Here is a 23,714-nt window from a genome sequence, read left to right as displayed (position 1 = left end):
TCAACTGTGGAAAAGCAGGTGAGAGTTTATAAAGTGTTACAATCACCTAAAATAACAAATGCTGACAGGAAAGGGTACAAAATACAGACAAACAGAGACTGAATTAGTCCAGAAACAAGGACTACGGATACAGCCAAATGACTGTGTTGAAATCATGCCTGATAAACAAGAGGAGAACGGAATCAAAAAGCTTGTATCTTCCACAAACAGAAGCTGGCCCAATAAAAGATATTACCTCACTCAGTCTCTCTGATATCCTGGGACCAACACGACAACACAGCAAACAAAACTGGTGTGTCAAAAATTAGGCCTAATTAGTTAATAGAATAATAATTCACCTCCCACTTTTGGGCTCCTTAAAAAGGAATATTTGGCAGGAGGGAATAAATGGGGAACAGACTCCTGGGGGAAAGGCAGACAGGCACTGCTTCACTCTAGAAAGTGTCCTTTGTTCATGACCCCTGAAGTTCAACATATTGAAATGTCAGACCATCACCGCTGCACCAATGAAGACACAAGCCTGATTACTCTGTCTTCCCTTCCTTCCTGTATTCCTTTCTGTCCCTCCTATTCCTCCTATCCTCTCTCTTTTTCAGCTTTTTACCTGATCCTGAGACCAAATGCAGCACACAGCATCACTACAACGAAGTGTAGTTCCCAAAGTGTTTATAATCTAACCTAACCTCCTTACCCAGGCAGCTAAGGGGAAAGCAAAACAAAACAAAACCATCAACCAGCTGGTCCAGGCCAATCTGGCAATGAGGGAAAAATTCATTCCAAGCCTCAAAAAGTCAGCTAGCATGATGCCTTCAGCAAGGTCCAAAATCCTGGTCCTGCTCTAATTCTAAGGAGTGGAAGGAGGGAGCTGTTGTTCCTGGGTGCAAAACAGTGCCCTGGGCACAGAAAAGGGCTTATAAGCCTTCTCATTCAGTGCACAGGGTCCAATGGGCTTCTACTGCATCCTTCAGTCCAGTGTATCAGCTGGGAAGACATTTCTCCTCCAGCTATCCTATCTTCAAGATCACCAGGAATCTGATGTCCCATGATGGTGGGCATGGGGGGGGGGGGGAGCAATCATTAAAGGAGCACCATGGCTTTCTTTCCCCCACTGACCCAGACAAATCCATCCAATCATCACAACTAGAGTGCTTATTGTGAACCCCCTGCTGCACAAGTGAAGCACTACTGTTATACTTATTGTGTGTGTGTAATAAATTAGACCACAAGTGGAGGGATGTTGTTTGAACCGAACAGATCTGTACATGCATTCAGCAGGTATTCAAGAAGTGGAAAATTAAGTGGCAGATGTGATCTCTTAGGCTAAGCCAACCCTGTCACACTTTCTTTTCTCTATTTATAGTTATAAAGGAGAACTCAACCAAAACCTTGATACTTTATTGAAATAATATTTATTTACAGATACAGGATTCAGATGGATCCTTACCCTCCCCCCACACACACACACACACCAATATTTATTTAGGAGGTTTATTGGATTCCTCTTCATTCATCTGACAAATTTAATATGGACTTCTTTCTAACTGGGCAATTTTTCTGGGCATGTAGCCAGCCCCACCCCCTTTTTTCTTGCAACTCCAAAGCTCCTTTGCCGAAGTCTTAAAAGGAGGCTGTGACCTTAAGCTCCCTTGTATTCACAGCATTCACACGGTACTAATAATCTTTGTACACAATATAACTTGTGAGGTATCATTTGAAAACTAATAACTCATTTAACCTCAATATTCTTTGACACCATCAGATCAGGATTAAACAAAGACTGTGAATGGCTATCCAACTACAGAAGCAGTTTCTCCTCCCTTGGTGTTCACACCTCAACTGCTAGCAGAGCACCTCACCCTCCCTGATTGAACTAACCTCGTTATCTCCATACTGATTTATACCTGCCTCTAGAGATTTCCATTACTTGAATCTGAAGAAGTGAGGTTCTTACCCACGAAAGCTTATGCTCCCAATACTTCTGTTAGTCTTAAAGGTGCCACAGGACCCTCTGTTGCTTTTATCAATATTCTTGTGTGCAGTATGAATGTGTTATGTATTAAGAGTTATAGATGTATGCTGGAATTATCATCAAAGTGTGTTTAATCCAAATATGTCAGGAGGAGATGGTAAACAGGTCTGCCCTAGATAAAGGAATGATTATTTGCTTCTCTGACCAGCCTGATCATCAGGCAGAGACAACGAAGGTCCAATTTTACATATCAGGTAAACAAAGCTATCAAGCAAACAAGTGGGGGAGGAGACAGCATGGCCTCTACACCCAGCAGGAGAGAGGAGTTTATTTTTAAGGAGTTTTATCTGGGTTTACTTTTCAAAGAATACATTGCAAAGGTTTACTGGTCTATAAAGGGGAAGGAGGCTGAACCTCACGTGATAAACAACTGAAACAACTGATTGTATACAATATTACAATATTATAAAAGTATATAGAGAGAGGTCTTTTATGAAAGCTAATGATACACTGGTGATTAATATCATGGTGAAATGTATTAACACTATATGAGGAAATATGGATACTTAATGATATTAGGCTTTAAAGTCTGTGGTCAAACAAGGAGAAACAGGTTCCCCTCCCAGACAGGAGAGAAGGCAGCTATTTATCTGTCTCTTATGTAAATTAAGCATGGTGAAATCAAAACAATGGAAGCCCCATTTACATACAGGAGGATGGGAAGCCAACAGGAAGAGAAAAGACAGCATGAGGTCATCCTGTCTCTTGAACTAAAGTAACTGAACTTTGGAAGATATAAGAAAAGACAGAAAACATCTTTGGCATCCATCATTAGACAGACAAAAGACGCCAGAGCTCTTTGAAGCTGAGAAAGATGGGTCCTTTAACCAAGAGCCGGCGGAAGTCACCGGAAACCGAATACAGGTGAGAAACCTGCTTAGGCAAAGATCTTTCACCTAGAAAGACAAGGAAAGCCAGCACCTTGTACTTCCATGAAAGGTCCTAACTAAGGGAAAGTCAGCCATGTGTGGGAAATAGAATAACTGGTGAGAAACCATCTTAATCTAGTAAGGTACAGGCTTTGGTCAAGTTTTAGACTTTTAGATGCATGTTTTCACTTTTATTTGCTTATAACCCTTTCTAACTTTCTCTCTTATCCTTTAATTCACTTAAAAGCCTATCTTCTTTTGTTATAAACTTGTTTTACTGTTAGTATAAACCAACTCAGTACTATGTTTAAATGGAAGGGTGTACCCCAGTTAAGGTTATAAGCTGTAATGTGCTTTTGTGTCTTTGGAGGAACAAATGAACCCTATTATTTCTCTTAACTGTTCAGGAGAAGAACAGACATTAAAGAGAACATAGTTTTGGGAAAATTCAGGACTGGGAGTGTGCTGGGGTTGTAACTCAGGCTTGCTGGTTGTAATAACTAAGGCTGATAACAGGCTGGTGGCATCAGAATTGCTGGACCAGGACTGCCAGTGTACACGGACACTCAATATGTGGCCTGCATGATTGTTGCATACTGAACATTCCAGGCAGGAAGTTACAGTAGTAAAGCTTTGTGGGGCACTCAGGGTTATAGGGTAAGAGATGACATAACCCCTCACTGGTCTGGATTGCACCCTGAACACTGTGATAGAGGGATTTAGATGTGTTTCTCCACTGTCTTTACATTTTTAAACTAAATACTGTAGCTGTGGGACAGAGGGGAGAGGTTTAAGCTAACTTCAAGCCATTTTAAGCAGTCCCCCATATTTCCTCTAAATTATCCTGAGAAAAGTAACACCACTTACATACTTTGTCCTGTGACAGAAAAGATATGATGAACAAAACTTAGGGCATTACTATTTAGACTCCTGCCTAAAAAAGGTATGATGAATCAAAGTCTTATCAATGTAAATATACCTAGCCTTGTCAGAAATGAGGGCCTTGCACAGAAAAATGCAGGTTCTGTTCCCTCAACATTTCCCTTCAGTCACCATACAGTAGATAGAAAGCATTCACTGTGCAGGGTTACGGATAGAATAATTTACTGCTGTGTTTTTAATAATTTTGGAAGATATTACGAATAAAACCACAGAAAGAGTGCCAACAGGTCTGGGAAACAAAGGGCTTGTCTAGACAGGGCAGCAATGCTGTGATAAATGAAGGGGGGGTAGCTCCCTTTTATGGACACCCAGCCAGCCAGTTAGCTACAAAATCCCTGTTAGTTGCTATTCTCTACTTGCTTTACCTGTAAAGGGTTAAAAAAGCGCATAGGTAAAAGGAAGGGAGTGGGCACCTGACCAAAAGAACCAACGGGAGGGCTAGAACTTTTTAAAATTGGGACAAAACTTTCCCTTTGTATTCTGTTGTTCTCCAAAGAGAGGGGACAGAGCAGAGACAGGGCTGGAGCTATGCTGTAAAAAGCTGTGAGCCAGGTATGAAAAATCACCAGATCATACCTAGAAACTACTCATTTGAAACCCCAGATATGTAAGTAGATCAGGAAATGTCTAGAAAGACGCAAAGTTTCTCAGACACTAAAAAATTTCCCTGAATTTTACATTTATTCTTTTCTTAAAATGTATTATCAGATTCTTTATTAGGCAAAAACGTATATTCCTCTATTCCTACAGACACTCTTAATCAACAATAATTTATGTTAAGATTATCCATATGATTCCCCTCCAAAACAGAAAAATGTATCTTGTTTACCAAAAATGTCCTCTCTGCAAGTATCACAGTCCACGGGATCCATGATAACAGGTCTTCAGCCTGCATGGCACAAGGGAGGCACAGGCATATCTGTCCATCCTTGGCAGGAAAGGAAACCCACTCCAATCGGAACAACCCACCAGTTTGAGATGATTTCCACAGCCAGAAAAATACCACTGACCAGAAGTAATTATTACATGTTATAGGAGCTATAATATATGTATCTAAAAACCCACTACAGCGCATACAGGAGTCCAAACTAATGTAGGTTTCAGAGTAGCAGCTGTGTTAGTCTGTATCCGCAAAAAGAACAGGAGTACATGTGGCACCTTAGAGACTAACAAATTTATTAGAGCATAAGCTTTCGTGGACTACAGCCCACTTCTTCGGATGCATATAGAGTGGAATAAATATTGAGGAGATATATATACACACATACAAAGAGCATAAACAGGTGGGAGTTGTCTTACCAACTCTGAGAGGCCAATTAAGTAAGAAAGAGAAAAAAAAACTTTTGAAGTGATAATCAAGATAGCACTTCAAAAGTTTTTTTTCCTCTCTCTTACTTAATTGGCCTCTCAGAGTTGGTAAGACAACTCCCACCTGTTTATGCTCTCTGTATGTGTGTATATATATCTCCTCAATATTTATTCCACTCTATATGCATCCGAAGAAGTGGGCTGTAGTCCACGAAAGCTTATGCTCTAATAAATTTGTTAGTCTCTAAGGTGCCACATGTACTCCTGTTCTTCAAACTAATGTAATTAGTCAACAGATCTTAGGCCCTACATGGGTTAGATCTGTGGACCATGCTACTTGAAGAATGGGAAATTTCTGGTAAACCAGAAACAAATTTTCCTATTCTCCATCACATCAAGGTCCACAGGTAAGAAAAGGTACAGAGAAGGGCAACAAAAATGATTACAGGCATGGAATAGCTTCCATATGAGGAGAGATTAAAAACACTGGGACTCTTCAGCTTAGAAAAGACACAACTAAGGGGCGATATGATAGAGCTCTATAAAATCATGAATGGTGTGTAGAAAGTAAATGTTATTTACCCCTTCATATAACTCAAGAACTAGGGGTCACCCAATGAAATTAATAGGCAGCAGGTTTAAATAAAACATAAGGAAGTACTTCTTCACACAACTCACAGTCAACCTGCGGAACTGGTTGCCAGAGGATGCTGTGAAGGCCAAAAGTATAACTTGGTTCAAAAAAGCATTAGATAAGTTCATGGAGAATAGGTCCATCAATGGCTATTAGCCAAGATGGTCAGGGATGCAACCCCACGGTCTCGGTGTCCCTAGGCCTATGACTGTCAGATGCTGGGACTGGAGAACAGGGGATGGATCACTTAATGATTGCCCTGTTCTGTTCATTCGCTCTGAAGCATCTGGCATTGGCCACTGTAAGAAGACAGGATACTGGGCTAGTTGGACCATTGGTCTGATCCAGTATGGTCATTCCTATGTTTAGATGATTTTAATGCAAGTATTAAGTAGGCTGAACTTGAGAAATTTGAAAGCAGAACCAACCAGTATCAAACTATTTGTTAGCTATGAATTTCTCCTCACCAAGGAACCACTGCCTAGAGCACCCTCCATCTGAAGGCAGCATCTGTGGAAGATAGGATGTCCAATTTTTAGAGTTTGGTGAAGATGGGCAACAAGGGCTATGTTGCAATTTCATACATTTCCTCTTACCGAGCATAAGAATACTTGGCCTATGAAGTCACCCTAGCTCTAAGGGAATGGGCCTTGAGATTAAATGATGGAGCTAAGGACCTTGCTCTTTAAGCTTCTGATATGACCAGATGAATCCATCCTAATATGAAGAACTTAAATGTCTTTTCTTTTGATACTGGATGGCACAAGATAAAAAAGAACCTTTGATTTTTTCTAAAGGGCTTGGAATGATCAATATGAAATCAGTAAAGCCTGTGTCACACTGAGAATATACTAAAGTTTCCCTTTCAAATCTGATGTCTTGGGGCAAAAGGAGGGTATGGATCATTTCCTGTGCAAAATGAAATACTGAATTTACTTTGGATACAAAGACTAGTTTTAGTCCTGATGACAATTTTGTCACAGCGGAAGGTGAAAAATTGAGATTTAATACATTTCTGAGTATATGTTAGCTGAGAACTAATTTGACAGACAAGAAATATAGTGAAATTTTTCTGACATGTTCAAATGGGAACAAAATTAGCGCCAATAAGATGATATTCAGATCCCAGAGTTATGCCTGGTGAACTCAAGGGGGGGGGGGGAATCAAAGGTGCTGTACCTAGGAAGCGCCCAATATCTGGATGGAATGAAAACTTCCTCTTCCTAGTGGAACTCAAAATAGCACACAGAGGAAACAATTGAAATTGATGAATCCACAGTAATCCACAAATTGTACTGTCCTCCAAATGTCCTTTTCTGCCTTTCCCCTGCACAGGACTCCGATGACATCATTTAAAAACAGGCATACATTCCTGTCTCAGAGCAGCTACAAGTATGTCTATACACACTAGGTCCAGCTACCAAACTAAATGGTAAGAAGCAGTACTGAAAATACTGGTGCCTTTATGTAAAGTGAGAGACATGCCTGGGAGCAGCCTGAACAGGTACTTTATATGAACATAGGTTTCCTTCAGGTCTATGGAGTATAGGAAGTCCCCTTTGTTGATGGCTGCTAAAGTTAACTTTAGCATCTCCATAATGAATTTTGGACTTCCTTAAGAGTCTATCTAGGTATTTTAAATCAAACCCAGACCTGTTCCCCCAAGCACTCCTTCACAAGGAAAATAATAGAGTAAAGGCCAAACTTCTTCTTTGGGCAAGGAGCCAGCTATACTGCACCACTTTGAAGCAAGTGAGAAACAGCCTCTCTGCCATACTCAGTCTCTTCAGCCAGGGAGAGACGGGAGTCCCTTTGGCTCAAAACAACCATCTCTTGCTAGATGTTCCAGAGGAGTCCCTTGAGAGTAAGTGTCTAGAAGGCCCAGTCACAAGGTAACCCAGGAATGGAAGTGCCAGAGCTCTAGCACTTTTGAAGCTGCAGACAGAAGGCAGCGGCCACTGAGGATTGAGGCACACCCCAAAGGGAACAAGTCTCTGGCCAAAAAAATCCACAATAAACTCCTGAAAAGTTTGCTGCAAGGGAAAATTCGTATTTGGAAGAGCATGGAGAATGTGTGTGGCATGAAGGCGTGCAGGAGATGTACATTAGTAAATGATAAAGAAAGTGGGCCATGAAGCTACTTACCACTGTCCATAATGTCTTCTGGTGATTCTGGCTGTCTTCCCTTCACAGCTAAGGTGAAGTGGAGAAATGCTGTGTGGACTGTAAGGAAGTCTGTCGTTGCTTGCACGTTGGTCAAAATTTGTTCAGGCTTCTATTTTGCCTGAAAGCTAGATCCTTTTGTGAATATGATGGAGAGCTGCTGGCAGCTTCTCTACTAGAGAACCAGCATGGCTTTTCCTGTCTCTCTCTCTTCCAGCTTTGGCAAGGGAGACCAAGGAGATCTTTGCATCGAATACAATGATTCTGATAGCCCTAGTACCTCCTTATAGAAGAAGCATAAATTGCTGCCCTGACATTTGATGAGAGGCACAAAACAGGCTTTACAATACCAGGGCTTCCTTCATGGCTTGTCCACCATCATGTCACATCTCCAAGATATCAATACGTCGTCTTCTTTCTTCTCATGCACAATACTGCAATTTCTACCCTTTAGATGTTAAAGGAAATCCAAGACGCTAAACCTAAGCGTGTCCAAAAGGTAACACCTTATTTTCCTTGCCCATGTTCTTAGAGCTCTTGAATGGTTACTTGTGTATGTCAGAAGCCAGTACAAAATCTTTTACCCTAGTTCCAAGGTCCTCCAATGAACTACTGCAACTATAATTACCAAACAGAACTTCTACTGTATTTTCCATGTTCCTTTGACACTAGGCTTCTTTCTATTTACCATCCTCATCTCTCCAGAGCAGTAGGAAGTTTCTTTTACAGATTGCTCCCACATGAAGTAACCTCCCTGCACGCAGCTGATTCCTTAACTTTTCAAATCAAATATCAAGAGACATTTTTTCTGCAACATATAACTTCTTAAACCTCTCTTTAATGTAACAATGAAATGTTACTCTCTGACCCTTCAACTGTTCCCATAGCCATTCTTTCTAAAACTTGGCCACAGGATCTCTCTTCCCTGCTCCCCTACCTGAACTACAGATGCTATGTGATATATTGTAATCTATATAAATTCCTATTAGTATGAGTTAAGTAATAGGCTTACTTTTTTGTATCATACCATACCAGTTTTATTTTCTAACAGTATAGCTTGACAAATATTATAATAACTGAACTTTATAATTTGTAGATCTGTACGAGTGTTAACAGTGTGGGCCATCTCAAAATGCCCTGTTGTGACCAAGCGCAGTACTACAGGTGTGCCTTGCCTTTGGGTGTCAGTAAGTTCACATTCACAAATTGATGCAATGAGGAGCCAAAACAAACAAATCAAAATAAATGTGTCTCCTTTAATAAACGAGCATCGAAGGAGTACTTGGAATAATAGTTCAAGGGACCTAAACTCAGTACCCTGGTTCAGAGATCCCAAACTTAAGTCCAAAAACAAGGCCTTTGAGCCTGTCAGGCTACTCTTCTGGAACTGGAGAGAGTTCATTATGCCTTGCAACCTGGATGGCTTTTAGTCACTTCTCTCCTGTTCAGCTTCCTGTTTCTGTTCAAACAGGCCAAGCCTTAGGGCTGACCAGACAGCCTCCTTAAATATACCCAGACTGTTTTGGCTGAGAGTTCCTGGTGGTCTCTTAAAAGGGCAGAACACTCCTTCACAAAGGGTGTAGAATATGAACGAGATTTTCAAAAAAAGCCTAATAAGATTTGGATGCCTAACTCCTGTATGGTCCTTTGAAAATTCTGTCCAAACTCTAATTCTTATAGATCTACAATTTACAAGGCTTAGTTATCATATTATTTTTCAAGCTAACTTGCAACAGGATTGGGTGTCTAACTCCCTTAAGCTCCTTTGAAAATCCCAGCCTTTGTCTACACAATATCGTTATTCAGTTTAGTCCCTCAAGTACTCTCATTTTTGTGGTAAACACCATAGGCCATATGTCTTCATTTGTAAACACCTTTCTACTATCTCCACCTCCTGGGGAGGAACTGAATCTAAAAGGTTACCTTTCAAACAAGTTCTATAAAAAACTGGAAATCAAGATGGCTTCATTTTACCCACCGGATGCATACTTCACAGCCTTGATAATACATGTAAACTGTTTGATTGCTTGGGACTACTGATTACCCTGTGTGGAGAGCTGATTACCTGATTATCCAAGAGACTAATCCTTTAGCTTGATTTTGTGCCATTTGACAGTCTGGATAATTTTCTAATTACTTTGAGTTTTCAAGTGATTTTATAGATATTACTGGGGAAAGGAAAAGAGTGCGAGTGTCTTCCTATAGGTAACGTTTTTCCACAAATGTACGTCTTATGACAGTCATTTGTTGTTGTTCATTATCTGTAACCTTAACTAAGAAACTTTCATTAGAAAAGCCTCAAAACCTAATATTTGATCAAACTTTAGTGGTATTTCCAATGTTGTTGTTTAGAGTTTGACTTCAAGCACAGTGGAACAACCTTGACCCACAGCATCAAACTTTTAGGTTTGACAGTGAATTTCTAAATTACACATATAAAGTGTAATGTAGGTACACCTCTACCCCGATATAATGCGACCCAATATAACATGAATTCGGATATAACGCAGTAAAGCAGTGCTCGGGGAGGTGGGGGCGGGGCTACATACTCAGACAGATTAAAGCAAGTTCGATATAATGCGGTTTCACCTACAACGCGGTAAGATTTTTTGGCTCCCGAGGACAGCGTTATATCAGGGTAGAGGTGTATTTATCAATATGCTAAGAGTTAACATTTTAAATTGTGTGATAATGTATGTCCCTCCCTCTTTATATAAACACATTACCATGGGATCTAAAATATTTTAATACAGTCAATATATTTAATATAATATATATAATTATGTGCAAAGAATTAAACAAATGTATAGTTATTTAAATACTGTAGGTATAACAGATGCTGAAGAGAGACTCACTTGCCACAGAAAAGTTGTTGAGGGGATACGGTAGATCCACATCTTGGGGCTTCTCCTTATACCCTATGAAAGAACCATCTGTCTTCAACAGGAAGTATCTTGGTCGCCAATTTTTGATATATTCTCCTATATGAGAAAAATATACATTAATACTAAAGAAATGAAAGACTTTGATATGGGATGTTACAGTGCCATATCCATGCCCAACATTAACAGTGTCAGAATTTGCTTGAACAATTTTCTTCATTTAAAAGAGAAAAATGTCACACTTTTATAATTAATTGCACCTTACGTCTCCAGAGATTCATTCAACAATACACACAGAGTTGTTGGCAAAGTGAAACCTTACACATAGATCACATACATTATTTTAAAAACACTGACATCCTAGATACTGTTCCCAAAGTTAAATGATCAATAAAGAAACAGCATGCACTGTTTATTACATTGTGGTAAAATCCAGGGCCAAGAAGGTAAAAATGGACCTTCTCTCTTGTAAGCATTGTTGATTAGAAATTAGCTTCCCAAAACTTATCTACCATGCAAAGACACAATGTAAAATCCAGTATAAGAATAAGAATAAAACAGAGGCACAGAAAATTGTCCAATTACATACACGGACAAAGGAAAGTACACATACTGTGTAAAAATCTTATTGAGATCAAAGAGCTGTTAAAAATTGCTTTTAAATTTAAGGCATGCTTTGAAAAGATAATCAAATGCAGTTTAAAATGAACTCGACAGATGCACTGGTTACTAGAAGTGCTGTAAACCACAAGCCCTCAGCCACTAAATCATATTACCACCTTCTTCCACTGATGTGTGCTGAACATTTTCCACAAAGAATGTAAATCAATCTCAAGATCTCCCTGTTAACCAGCTAAATGTGCACTTGATACAGCCAGAGAAGTAAGCAAAATCTAACACATACAGTTGTGATATTAAAGGAGACAATCTATCAACAAGAAGTACATCAGTTTGTTCATAATGCAATTTCAGGAACTTCACTGACCACTGAAATGGTAGCCTGCTCCTTCACAGAAGTGTGGGTAAGAAAATAGTGAAACTAGTATGCCAAGAAGAAGATGTTGTGGAATGAACTTCTAACTTCTGAAAAATTACTAATGCAAGCTATTTACATGCATTACTAGATTAAAATATGGAAAACCAATCTTCTCCAATAAATCAAAATGGTCTGCATCAAAAACTTTGAAATCAGAAAAGTGACTGGTTTCAAAACTTTTTATGATGAATTTTGGAGAAATGTTTTATCTAGATGATTTATGCAATGATATTTCAGGAACGAAGGCAATGTCTTCATCCAAATAATTCACAAATCTGCTGTAGCGATCCACTAGTAATTATGTGTTGTCTACTATGAACAAAACCTCCCGCAACACTTCTATATCTGGGTCTTTAAAGGGTTTCATGAATACACTTAAATCAATTCCCATGTTACATATAATATACTAGTGCTAAACAGCATGATTTTGCCTTAAGTTTCAGCCCCAATATAGTAGCCCACAATGATAGCCAGATGCAGAACATGTCATTCCAAAAGGAATATACAATACTGCACAAATTCTCAGGTCTCTTGCACCATGGATATCTTTCTTTAAAATATATTAACTTTGCCTGGTTCCTACAGATGAATCATACCCAAATTTGCTTTTTCAGGATGTTGTTCCCCCCACAAAAAGAAGTTAATATAATTTTTGCACACAGATACATTGAAGGGTGTGCCTTTTCTTGGAATGATCAATATTGCTATAACAAAACTGGCCTGGATAAAGGCTATTGAAAATGGAGTGGGTTTAGGTGAATATATTAATGGGCAGTTTTTGTTTATATTGTAATTTTTAATGTATGGATTCCATGCCCAGAAAAATGGATGGATGCCCACAACTGCACTTCAGAAATCTGAAGAATAAAATAAATAATACACTGGTTAACATTTCACTTAATTGCCGAAATAGCTTAATAGTTATCAAGATACACTCATTTTCCTCTGCTTAATTTATAAAATGCTCCTTTATAAAAATAATTATGCTCCCTTCTGCATAATCCAATTTTTTAAAGATTAAAAACAGCTTTCAGTCTATGTTTCTTAAAAGAGATCAGTGTTCGCATGAAGCTGAAACTGTCACCATAAGAAACACTCATACACTACATCTCTCAGGATATTTGGAAAGGAGGCCAACTCTCTGACTTCCAAATGACCTATCAGCATTTCAACTTTAAGTTTTTATATTTTTCAGCAATAAAAATATGTGCATATGTAAACATCATTTAAAGTCTATTACATTTCTAAAGAAGAAGTTAATACTAAATTTGAAGTCATAGTAAGAATATATTTTTCAGAATGGAACATATGTTTACCAAGTACCTTAAACATAAAAGAACTGCAAAAGACTTACCGGTACATTTGAAAGTTTGTATATTCAAGTGTTAAGATTAGAGTAAAGGATTTTGTGAGAAAAGAGAAGTCCACACGGACTAACCAGCAGAAAAGATGGCCTGACAATTTAATGAATTACAGTCTTTGAGGTAGTTAAAATAGCAGTAGTTTTCCTATAGAGAATTATTCAGTTTGTACCCAGCTTCCTGCTGGGTTAATGTAAGCTAAATTATTATTTTGCTTAAATTTATGCCCTCCTAAATTGAAAAATATGTTCTCCTAGAATCTGCTTACTAGACTTGGAAGAGGTATCTAATTTTACACACTGCACTGAAGTAAGCCAAGTTATTCATGCATCTTTTTAACTCTGGTCAAAGTATTTAAAGCTATCACAGAATAATTGCACTTTCACATACAAGGAAAATTCTGTAACCTAGGAGTCAGCTTCTTCACTGCTCTAGCAATATTTCCCAAGGCGCTCCCCAAAATTGGGAATTGATATGGAAATTCTGATTCACATGAAAATAAAAGTCCGGATCTTTGATAAAGGCAAAAAAAACGTTGAGGTAGCTATACAAGGAATATGGTAATATTGAGTACGTCAACACTGGAATAGAAGATTGCTGTGTAGACATTTGGGCTCAAGCTGGAGCCCAGGCTGTGGGACCCTCCCCCCTCATGGGGTCCAAGGGTTCAGGCTGCAGCCTGAGCCTGAATGTCTGCACAGCAATTTTACAGCCCCGCAGCCCAAGACCTGCAAGCTGACCCAGGCCAGCCCCCAGATATTTAATTGCTGCCTACACGTACCCACAGGGTCATGAGAATGAAGTTCTGAATTGCTCTTCACCTGACATTCTTTGGTTGTTATTGCTATCCAATACATTAAGTGCAACCCCAATGAAAGCGGTTTTATACGGCCATTTCTTATGCAAGCAGATAGCAACAGTGACTTGCCTTCAGATTTTTTATTCTGATAAGGAGTTTGTTGTAGTGATGTAATGCTTGTAATTTTGAAACTTTGCTGAAGAGCTCTGGTGGGAGGAGATTTCTGTGGAACCAGACAAGAGTCTTCAGTTTGCTCATGCGCACATAAAATGAATCTCTTAAAGTTAGTTATGTCTTTAAATTTACCTCAGATCTCTATGTTTTCAAACACAGACTTCACCTAACACTTTATGGTTCCTTTTACTATTAACATCCATTTGTAATCTTAAGAAAATGAGAATTCAGCACTTCTTTTGAGAATTACTAATTCAAAAATACCCAACTAATTTTATTGCTGAAGAATCACAGTAATTAGTAAGACAAATTGGTCATCTTTGCAATACATAATTTAACCTATTTTATTTAACAGAGTTTGATACTTTTGAATATAAAAAGGGCTTCTGGAGATGTCAGGAAAACATTTTTAAGATACAGAGCTGACAGGCAACGGAAGGAAGCCTTTGAGTTCAATAACTTGCTTCCCAGAAAGGAGCAACAGCTGCCACACAAACACAAGTGAGATTAAAAAAAAAAAAAAAAAAAAAAAAACAGCAAGCAGAGAACACCAAAAATCTGCCTCAAATATTTCCTTATCAATTTACCAAAATGGTTTTAAAAGAAAGAACACTGTGGGGTGAAGGATTGTTTGGCAGGGTACTGGGAAAGGAAGGAAGGAGGGAAAAGCCAGTTGCACTATTTTTTTTTTGTTAATTTTTAAGGGAGAAGTGTATATGTTTTCTGTTTTAAAATAGACTACAATCTCTCTCATGTCCAGATAAACAAATGGAGGGACAAAAATAACAATGTACCCTTAGAGCAAAGACTAGGAAAATGGGGCAAACAAAAACTGTTTAAAAGAAACCAAGGCTAAACCATATTACTATACAAGTTATTAAAATGAATCAAGATCATGAGAGATCCCAGGTCAAGAAAGACATCAAAAATATTGCTTTTTGTTTTTAAATTGAATTTACTTACCTTGGCCCTCTGAGGGCAGTGTTACCTAACACATCATAAGAAGCATCAGAAGTGACTTTTTACCTAAGATGACAGTTATTAAATTTACAATGGTTTTATTAAATATTTACCTTTTGTGTTTTCATAACATATGGAAATTGCAACGTAATCTGAAGCAACTGTAAAAAAATTTAAATTAAAAGAAATGAGAAGTATATCTTCCCTTAGCATCAAGTGTATGCTGTTTAATATAATGGAGTATTACAAATGCACGCACACACACAAATTTACTTTAAGGACAGCCAAATTTTGGCAATAAATGTTTAGATCCTATCCTTTGTCTTTTATATAGTAAGGCAACCCATATTTAAATAAAAATGCATGTTTCCAAGAAGCCACTGCTAATACTAAATGACATTTTGAGTACATCTATATTAAGACTTGAAAAATTCAATTGTCTATTCACCAGTGGCAAGTAGGAAGTTTTCCTTATTAAGTTTGAAGAGGATATATGCCATCAATTTATGCAGTACTTAAGGCTTCTTTAAGAAGTTTCTAGCCTGGGAGTGAAGATAAATGAGAACTGAATGTAAACTGAGAGAATGTTGCTTTTCTGAGGCTACAGACAGTTCCAGTCCATCTCATGTTCCTCCCAGCTTAACAAAGTACCATCACAGTGTAATTAACAAGACTGATCAGTTTTACTACTGCTGTTCAGAACCCTATGGGCAGAAACTGTCTAGAACCTTGTGAGAGACCTTCCTCCCCCTTGCAGCAACCAGGAGGTGAAGGCAGAAATCATCTTCTTTCCAACAGGACATGGACAGAGATCAAAATTAAAGGGCTGACTGAGTCACCCAGGAAAATCCAGTAACAGCACTCTAGTTGAAGTCGCAGCACATTTCCCAGGAGCTGGAGGTGAGTAGGAGAGCTGGGCTTCTTACCAGGGGCACTGTTCCTGGATCTCACTAAAGGGGTCCCCATACCATCATCTTTTGTACATACCTCTAGCTAGAATTCCCCCTACCCCGTTTATCTAGTAGGAGACTATATAGAATCTGCAGAATGCCAGACATCTTTGAAATGAAAGGGGGAGCATAAGCAGGGGTAGGACCTCCTTCGCCAGGACATTCCACCACCCTATGGCCAGCCAGAGTAAGATAGGAGCTAAATGGTTTCTTACTCCCTATGGTAATTATTTAAACCTTTGCCTTGCCTGGGCTTCTTGAGCCTCTTGCTCTATTTTAGCTAGAAAGATTAATCCTCCACTGGTAGAAAACTGGTACATTTTCCAAGCTCTTTTGTAGACTGCCATGCCAGTCGAACAGTCTTCAAAACAATAAAGAAAGGCTATTTACCTTCCAGTAATTGGAGTTCTTTGAGATGTGTGGTCCCTGTATGTATACCAATGTGAGTGAGCATGCACTCTGTATGCCTGAAAACGGAAAATTATTCATTAGCAGTGTGCATGGATCTGCGCCTGCATCTCCTCTTGCTTTGGATCAAGAGCATAAGGGGCAACAGAGACCAACCTCCTCTCTAGTTCCTTCTCTAATACAAGTCACCTTAGGAAAGGATCTGAAGCAGAGGGGAAGGAGGGTGGTATACGAATAGGGACCACACATTTTGAAGAACTCCAGTTTTTGTGAAGTACTTTCTTTCTTTGAGCAATGCTTTCTATGTGCAATCTATGTGGGTGTCTCACAAGCATTACTCATTGAGGAAGATAGTGCGAGGAACCACTAGGGTTGCCAACGTTCTAATTACTGAAAATCAGGCCCCCTCCCGCCCCCAAATCTCTCCTCTTCCCCGAGGCCCCGCCCCTGCCCCCAAGTCCCCGCCCCCTGCTCACTCCTCCGCTCATGGCTTTCCCTGACTCCTCATTACAAAGTGTGCCAAGCCCTCTACTGCTTTAATGTACATCCCTCCACACTTAAACTGCAACATAAGAATCACAGAGAAATAAATTCAGGCCTGGCATTAACAGAGTATCCATCCCTAGGCGTTAACAGTCTCAGGCCCTCTTCTTATCACAGGTCTGAATTTGACCTCTTTGCTTTAAGTGGAGGCCTAACAAGCAGATTCTGGTCCCACCAGTACCTTTCTAAACCCAGCATGAGCAGCCAAGGGACATACAAACCCCAACTCCAGCAGGCTGCCTGGGAGCGCAGATCAGAAGAATGCTGTGGCTGCATGGGAGCAGCCAGGCAGCCCCGCTGGTGAGATAGGACGTGGCCATCCTGCACGGCAGTCTCCCACCTCCCCCTGCACTGGCTGCCCAGCAGCCCCCTTCCGCGCCCGCTCGACCCCTTCCCACCTTGGAGCTGCCTGAGAGGGCGGCCAGAGGAAGTGCTGGCTGGCAGGGCAGCTCGTGTTCCTTCGCTCCTGGGAGTTCCTTACCCCACTCGCCATGGGGCCCCACACACTGTCCTCTGCTGCAAACAATATTCCTCAAAGGGGCCGCCGGTGCATGCGTGTTGCCTTGGGAGCTGCCTCTTCAGGGCCAGGCAACAGGCTGCCACTCCTCTCCCTCCTTACCCCCCACAGTGCCAGGTCCCCTTTTCCACCCAACTTTCCAATCGAAAAACGGAGACCTGACAACCCTAGGAACCATGCTGCACCACAGACTGCAGGAAAGATGCACCTGCTGAAGAAGATTGTACTAAGGCCTAACATCTATAAAGGTATGCACAAAGCCCCATGTTGCCATTCTACAGGAGGGGAACACCCTGAAGAGAAGCAACCACGGTAACAGTAGGCAATAAAGAAGAAGCAGGGTGGGGAAGAAAGCAGTGTCCCCAGATCTGAAGAACAACTCTGTATAGCTCAAAAGTTTGTACCTTCAACCAACAGAAGTTAGACCAATAAAAAATATTACTTCACCTACTTTTTCTTTCTGATATCCTGGGACCAACACAACTACAACAACATCGCAAATAATTATATATGACAGTGAATGTTGAGATTCAAAAACTTAAAGCTTTATAACAATTAAAACAGTCAACATCGTATCAAATATACAATGTAAGTATCCTGAAGTTAAACCCCAATAAGCTATTTCTTTATTTTGCCTGCCTGTAATTTTCAATTATCATCCAATGGAAATATTTTTCATCTGTTTGTGTGGTGAAAGAATCATTTACCAATAAAAATCTTATACTTCCAAGCCTAACTCTGAGTCTGATCAAATATGGCAATTCCTGTGGCCTTAAATACCTTTGTGTCCTAGTATTTTAATTGACTTTTTTAAAAAGAAAATTACTTAATGGTAATTCTTGTTCTCAGTATGCTTGTAACAAACAGGCAAAAACCCTTTAGCTAAGTACCATATCCAGTGACTTCCCTTGCTCATCTTTTTGCTAATTCTAAACAAACGTCTTCTCCATTTTAAATTACTGGACTGAATCTCTGTCCCTATCACCCGTAAATTTAGTATTATTATGGATTCTAGTCATCGTTCAACTCTTTCCTTCTTGTTGCATTAAAAACTCTCAATAATTTTTTTTAATCTAAAAATATGGGAAAATATTAAGAATATTCAACAAAAAAAGCGAGAGATTGCCCTATACAAATGCAATATCAGTCTCTAACTTAGCAGGTCTGGACTCAGTTTTTAAAAATGTGCACCTAACGTACTCACACAAAACTACTGATGTGCCACTGCAAGTCAAGAACTTGTACTCACAGGTTACATAATGCATATCCTCAACATGAGCATGCACAAGATTATCTTGCCAATTTAAACATTACTCTTATTCCCCCTTAACTCTTGAACACTTCAGATGACATGTAGCCAAATTGAATTCAATGGAACTACTCACATGTGTGAAGTTACTCACTTGCATATGTGTTTACAGGTTCAGGTACAAATTTGGGTTCTGATCTTAGAACAGTAAATGTTTAAAATGGCAAGATTTTCTTCTTGATAGCTCAAACTGGGCATAGAAAAGGTCAGTTCTGAATTTGGTCAGGATGTCTCTAACTTTTCATAATTATGGCCTGAATTTTTAAAAGCAAGTTTATAATCTTATCCAGCACAATTTGTGGCTAATTATCCATATGGGAGTGTAGGTACACATCTTTCAACTCATTTGAGATGAAAAAGCAGGTCTTTGAATCAACTCCCCTGCTGACAGTCTCAAGGAAATATATCTTGAAATATATATTTTAAAATAAACTGTTTTTATTATTGGAAATTCTTGAAGGATAAAGAAGAACGTATTGCTGCCTAGAGCAACCTGGCCTTTATTATCTATAACTGTAATACAGTGGAACCCCGCAATAACGCACCCCGCGATAACGCAAATTCAGTTATAATGTGGTGCGAGTCTGGCCTCGGCGGGTGTGGGGCAAGTCCAGCGGGCGCGAGGTGTTTGGGATCCATGCCCCGGTGGCTGCAGCAGGAGTGACTCTCCCTGCAGCCCTGGCGCACCCCTGGGGTTCTCACCTCTGTCCCCGGCAGGGCCGGCTCCAGCCCGCAGCCCGTGTCCTTCCCTCCCCGCCGACCGACAACTTTCAAATAACTTGCAGGCAGGAGTGGCACGAAGCCCTCCCACCAGGTGGCATGGCAGGAGGGGCCGAGTGGTGAGCGCCCCGCACAGGGCCGCCGGGGTGGGGGGGGCAAGTGGGGCAATTTACCCCAGGCCCCGCGAGACCGGGCTCGGCGGCGGTCCAGGTTTTCGGCGGCGGGGACTCCGCAAGCCCTGGCCCAGTGGCGGTCTGGGTCTTTGGCGGCGGCAGGGGGCCCTTCAGTGCTGCCGAAGACACAGAGCGACTGAAGGGTCCCTGCCGCCGAAGACCTGGACTGCACCCTGGTGTAGGGTTACCATATTTCAGCAAGCAAAAAAGAGGACGGGAGGAGCCCTGCCCTAGCCCCGCCCCTGCCCCTCCCACTTCCCGCCCCCCCAGAACTCCCAGCCCTCCCCCCGTTCCTTGTCCCCTGACTGCCCCCTCCTGGGACCCCTGCTCCTAACTGCCCTCCAGAACGCCACCCCCTACCTAAGACTCCCTGTTCCTTGTCCCCTAACTGCCCCCTCCTAAGACCCCCCCCAACTGCCCTCCAGGACCCTACCCCCTACCTGTACCCTGACTGCCCAAAACTTTCTCCACTCCCCCCAAAAACCCCCCCCCCGATCCCCGACCCCCCCCCGTTTCTTGACTGCCCCCTCCAGAACCTCCCTGCCCCTTCTCCTGCCCCCTGGCCCCCTTACCCTGCTGCTCAGAACAGGGTGTTGGGCTCTGTGCGAGCCAGACACGTGGCTGCACTCCCCAGCACAACACACAACCCGGTCCCTGGCCCTGCACAGTGCTGCCAGAGCGGGGCGCGGGGCTGCCGGGGAGGAGGAGCTGCCGGCTCAGAATGCAGGGAGGGAGGGTGGGGGGAGGGGAGGAGGAGCTCCTCTACAGCTGCTCCGGAGTCCAGCCCGTGACTTTCCTGCAGCCCTCCCAGCCGCTCGCTCTGCTCTGCCGGGGAGGGGGGAAATCCCCGACATTTTGAGTGATTTACAAATTCCCCCCGGACGCTATTTTTAGCGCAAAAAGGAGGACATGTCCGGGTAAATCCGGACGAATGGTAACCCTAGCCTGGTGACTACAAGTGCCGCAGCTCCACCGTTTTGCCCCAGGCCCCCTGAATCCTCTGGGGAGCCGTGGCCCCGGCTGAAGGAAGCCCTGGCCGCCCCCCTTCTCTCTCTCCCCCCCGCTCCCTCCCTCCCACTAGCCAGAGTGTGCACTCTGTTACCCGGGGCATGTCTGCAGCGCAGGGAGTCCTGCTCCTCCTGCCTTGGACAAAACTTCCTTAATGGTTGCGACCCCGCATTTACCACGATTAAATTTTTTGGACCCCAATTATCACGGGGTTCCACTGTATCTAGATCACCCTGATTATATTTCTTGTTTCTCTTGAGATAAGCAAATTTACATTGCAATTCAGTAACAAGCCTAGTTTACTCTCCACTTCCTATGTCTGTTCTCACAAATTCCATAATTATATACTTGCATACTACAAAGTTTTAGTGCAAAATTCTGCTCTCAGATATGACTGCACCAACTGATTAGATGGAAGACCAGTTTGAACAACTATGATCTTTCTGGCACTATAGAACACAGAAGAACATGGAATAAAACCCATGAAGAAGAAATGCCAACACAACTAACAAAATGGTGACTCACCATTTGCAAAACTACTGACCTCTGCCAGGACACAGATGTAGAAAGCACTACTTGGTGGGAGGCAGTCACACCTGAATTCTCAATTAAACTCCAACTGAAATAATAATTCCAAATTATGCCAATAAGACTGAAATGCTGTCTCCAAGGATAAAAAAAGAAGACATTAAATGCTCTCATCAGTTTGTTTTCTTAGATCAGTAATCTTTAAGAAAATGTCTTTACCAGATTTAAGACTGGCATCTTTCTTTTTCCTATGAAGACAGAGAATAAGATTTCTGCTAAGCTCATTCACATAATATTCAAGTCATTCAGTGACTAACCAAAAATCTTTATTGTGTCCTGATCGAAAAAGGTTAGAAAAGAAGTCTGAAGTACATGGACACAGCCATGGAGCACTTCAAACTACTATTTCCATTTACCATTCTTAAGGCAATATCTTTATCATAACATAACTTACCAGAACAGTAAAACTTAACCCTTCTATGCAGTGTAATTATAGCTGTGTTGGTCCAAATATATTAGACAGAAAAGGTGTGTGAGGTATGACTTTTATTGGACTAACTTCTGCTGCTGAGAGAGACAAGCTTTGAAGCTTACACAGACTTGAAGAAGAGTTCTGTGTACGCTTGAAAGCTTGTCTCTCTCAGCAAAACAATAAGGTCCAATAAAAGTTATTACCTCACCCACCTTGTCTCTCTAAATTTATTCTTAATATTTAAGAGGGGAAAGTCTGTGGATTTAACTTTCCACTTCCATAATCTAAAGTAAGAAATCACCTGACAATAGGAAAAGATTACATTTACACTTAACCCTTTTGGGACAGCTTTAGTCCTTTCCCATATGTCTGAACCCCTTTTCAGATGTTTACTTCTTTCAAGTGAATCTGGAAACTCATAATACACAAAACAAGCCCCCCTTCCCAAAAGGGGATATTAGAAGGGAGAGGAGAAAGTATGATTGAAGCCAGTGGTTTAAAATCTGGTTTATATGCAACTGTCAATACATAGGAAAAAATGAAAGGAAGTTAGCTGATGCTCTTCAGAAGTTGACCAGCCTTTCACCACTGGAGAAGCATTCAAAATGTGATCAAGTTGCAAGAGAAAATTAGTCTGCTAATCTAAGACTAGCCCTTAGTGTTTATTTGTCTAGTTTTATATAATTTTAGACAATTTCTAATCGGCATTTTCTGCACAGGAAAGGCCCAAGTTGCAATAGTAGGGGTGTGCAACATATTACTCTTGAGATACTTGAACAAAGCTACATAAGAGAGCTTACATAGCTATGCTTGCCTACACATTTCTTGGGATCAAAATAATTTTATTACTCTATTTCCATAAGTACTAAATTTACCAAAAATTTAAAAATAGCAAAGAAAACAATTTCTCTCTCAGAAAGGTTCCTTTTAGAAAACAACAATGGAGGAAGGGGAAATATTAAACTCCTGAACTAATTAACAAAACTAAAGGAGGAGGTGGGGGGACAATGATAATTAGTATGTACCCTCCCCCTAACCAAACCTCCAAATACACTCATTCTGTATATGCACACACAACAGCAGCATCATAAACCGTCTCAAGTTCTTGCTATTATTCAGTTCGACATCTGCACATGTTTATGCGTCTCTCCAAACAACCTCTTGAACACCCTGCTGGAGCTGTCATTTTTTTCTTCTCCCTATCTGGCAGATGGCAAGTCAACAATCGGCATCAACAGCAGCCGAATATCTCCCCCCTCCAGTCTACCCCCCCTAAACAGACACAATAATAACTTCTTTGTGCTTCCCCACAATGCAGCTGCTTAAACCATTTCGCTACAAGGCTGCTTTGCCTTAATAAAAAAAATCCCTTCTGTCAAGTCTAAAAAGCAGCATAATGTTAAGCAAGCTAAAGCCACAGCACAGCTGCAAACGGGCAGACACATTGACAGCTCCTCCCTTAACAAAGCCCTGTGAATTGAAGGGGGTTCATCTGAGGCTCACACAGTAATTAGTATAAAAAAGTCCGACAGCCTCTATTATGCTAAGGAAAAAAAACTGGACAGAACTGGGCTGCTGTTTTGCGTCAAGAGTTCTGCTGCAGAGTAGATAAATCATGTTGGGTTTTTTTCCTCTCTCTTTTTAAAGACAGTAATAAGGAGGATGAGAGAAGCTAATTTGAAAACTTGGACACAGTAATTGTACCATATGGTGAGCATTTATCCCTTCTGAAATACACGCTAACAGTCACTTACATGCACAGTGCTTTGTTTTACAGTTGTTATTCTCTCTACCATATTCATAAAATGGATCTGAATATCCGATACTCCAGAGAAGTTGTGTGTAATTAGCAACAAAACTGCCTGGGCTTAATATACTGGCCTAGCATACCAATCTAGTACACTGCAAAACAACTGCCTCCCTTCCTCT

At 40.9% G+C, this 23,714-nt stretch overlaps 1 protein-coding gene across 5 annotated transcripts in view; it reads right to left on the bottom strand.

The window, feature by feature from the left end:
* AKT3 (AKT serine/threonine kinase 3) overlaps nucleotides 1–23,714 on the bottom strand; it is a 257,770-nt gene that overhangs the window by 123,066 nt on the left and 110,990 nt on the right. For all 5 annotated transcript variants that reach the window (XM_034765003.1, XM_034765005.1, XM_034765006.1 and 2 more), the window contains one exon: nucleotides 10,801–10,926. In XM_034765003.1, the coding sequence (XP_034620894.1) occupies nucleotides 10,801–10,926 (126 nt within the window). The remainder of the gene's footprint in view (nucleotides 1–10,800; nucleotides 10,927–23,714) is intronic.

This window comes from Trachemys scripta, chromosome 3, assembly GCF_013100865.1.
Source record: "Trachemys scripta elegans isolate TJP31775 chromosome 3, CAS_Tse_1.0, whole genome shotgun sequence".
NCBI lineage: Eukaryota > Metazoa > Chordata > Testudines > Emydidae > Trachemys > Trachemys scripta.
This window is presented reverse-complemented; position numbering and strand designations above follow the sequence as displayed.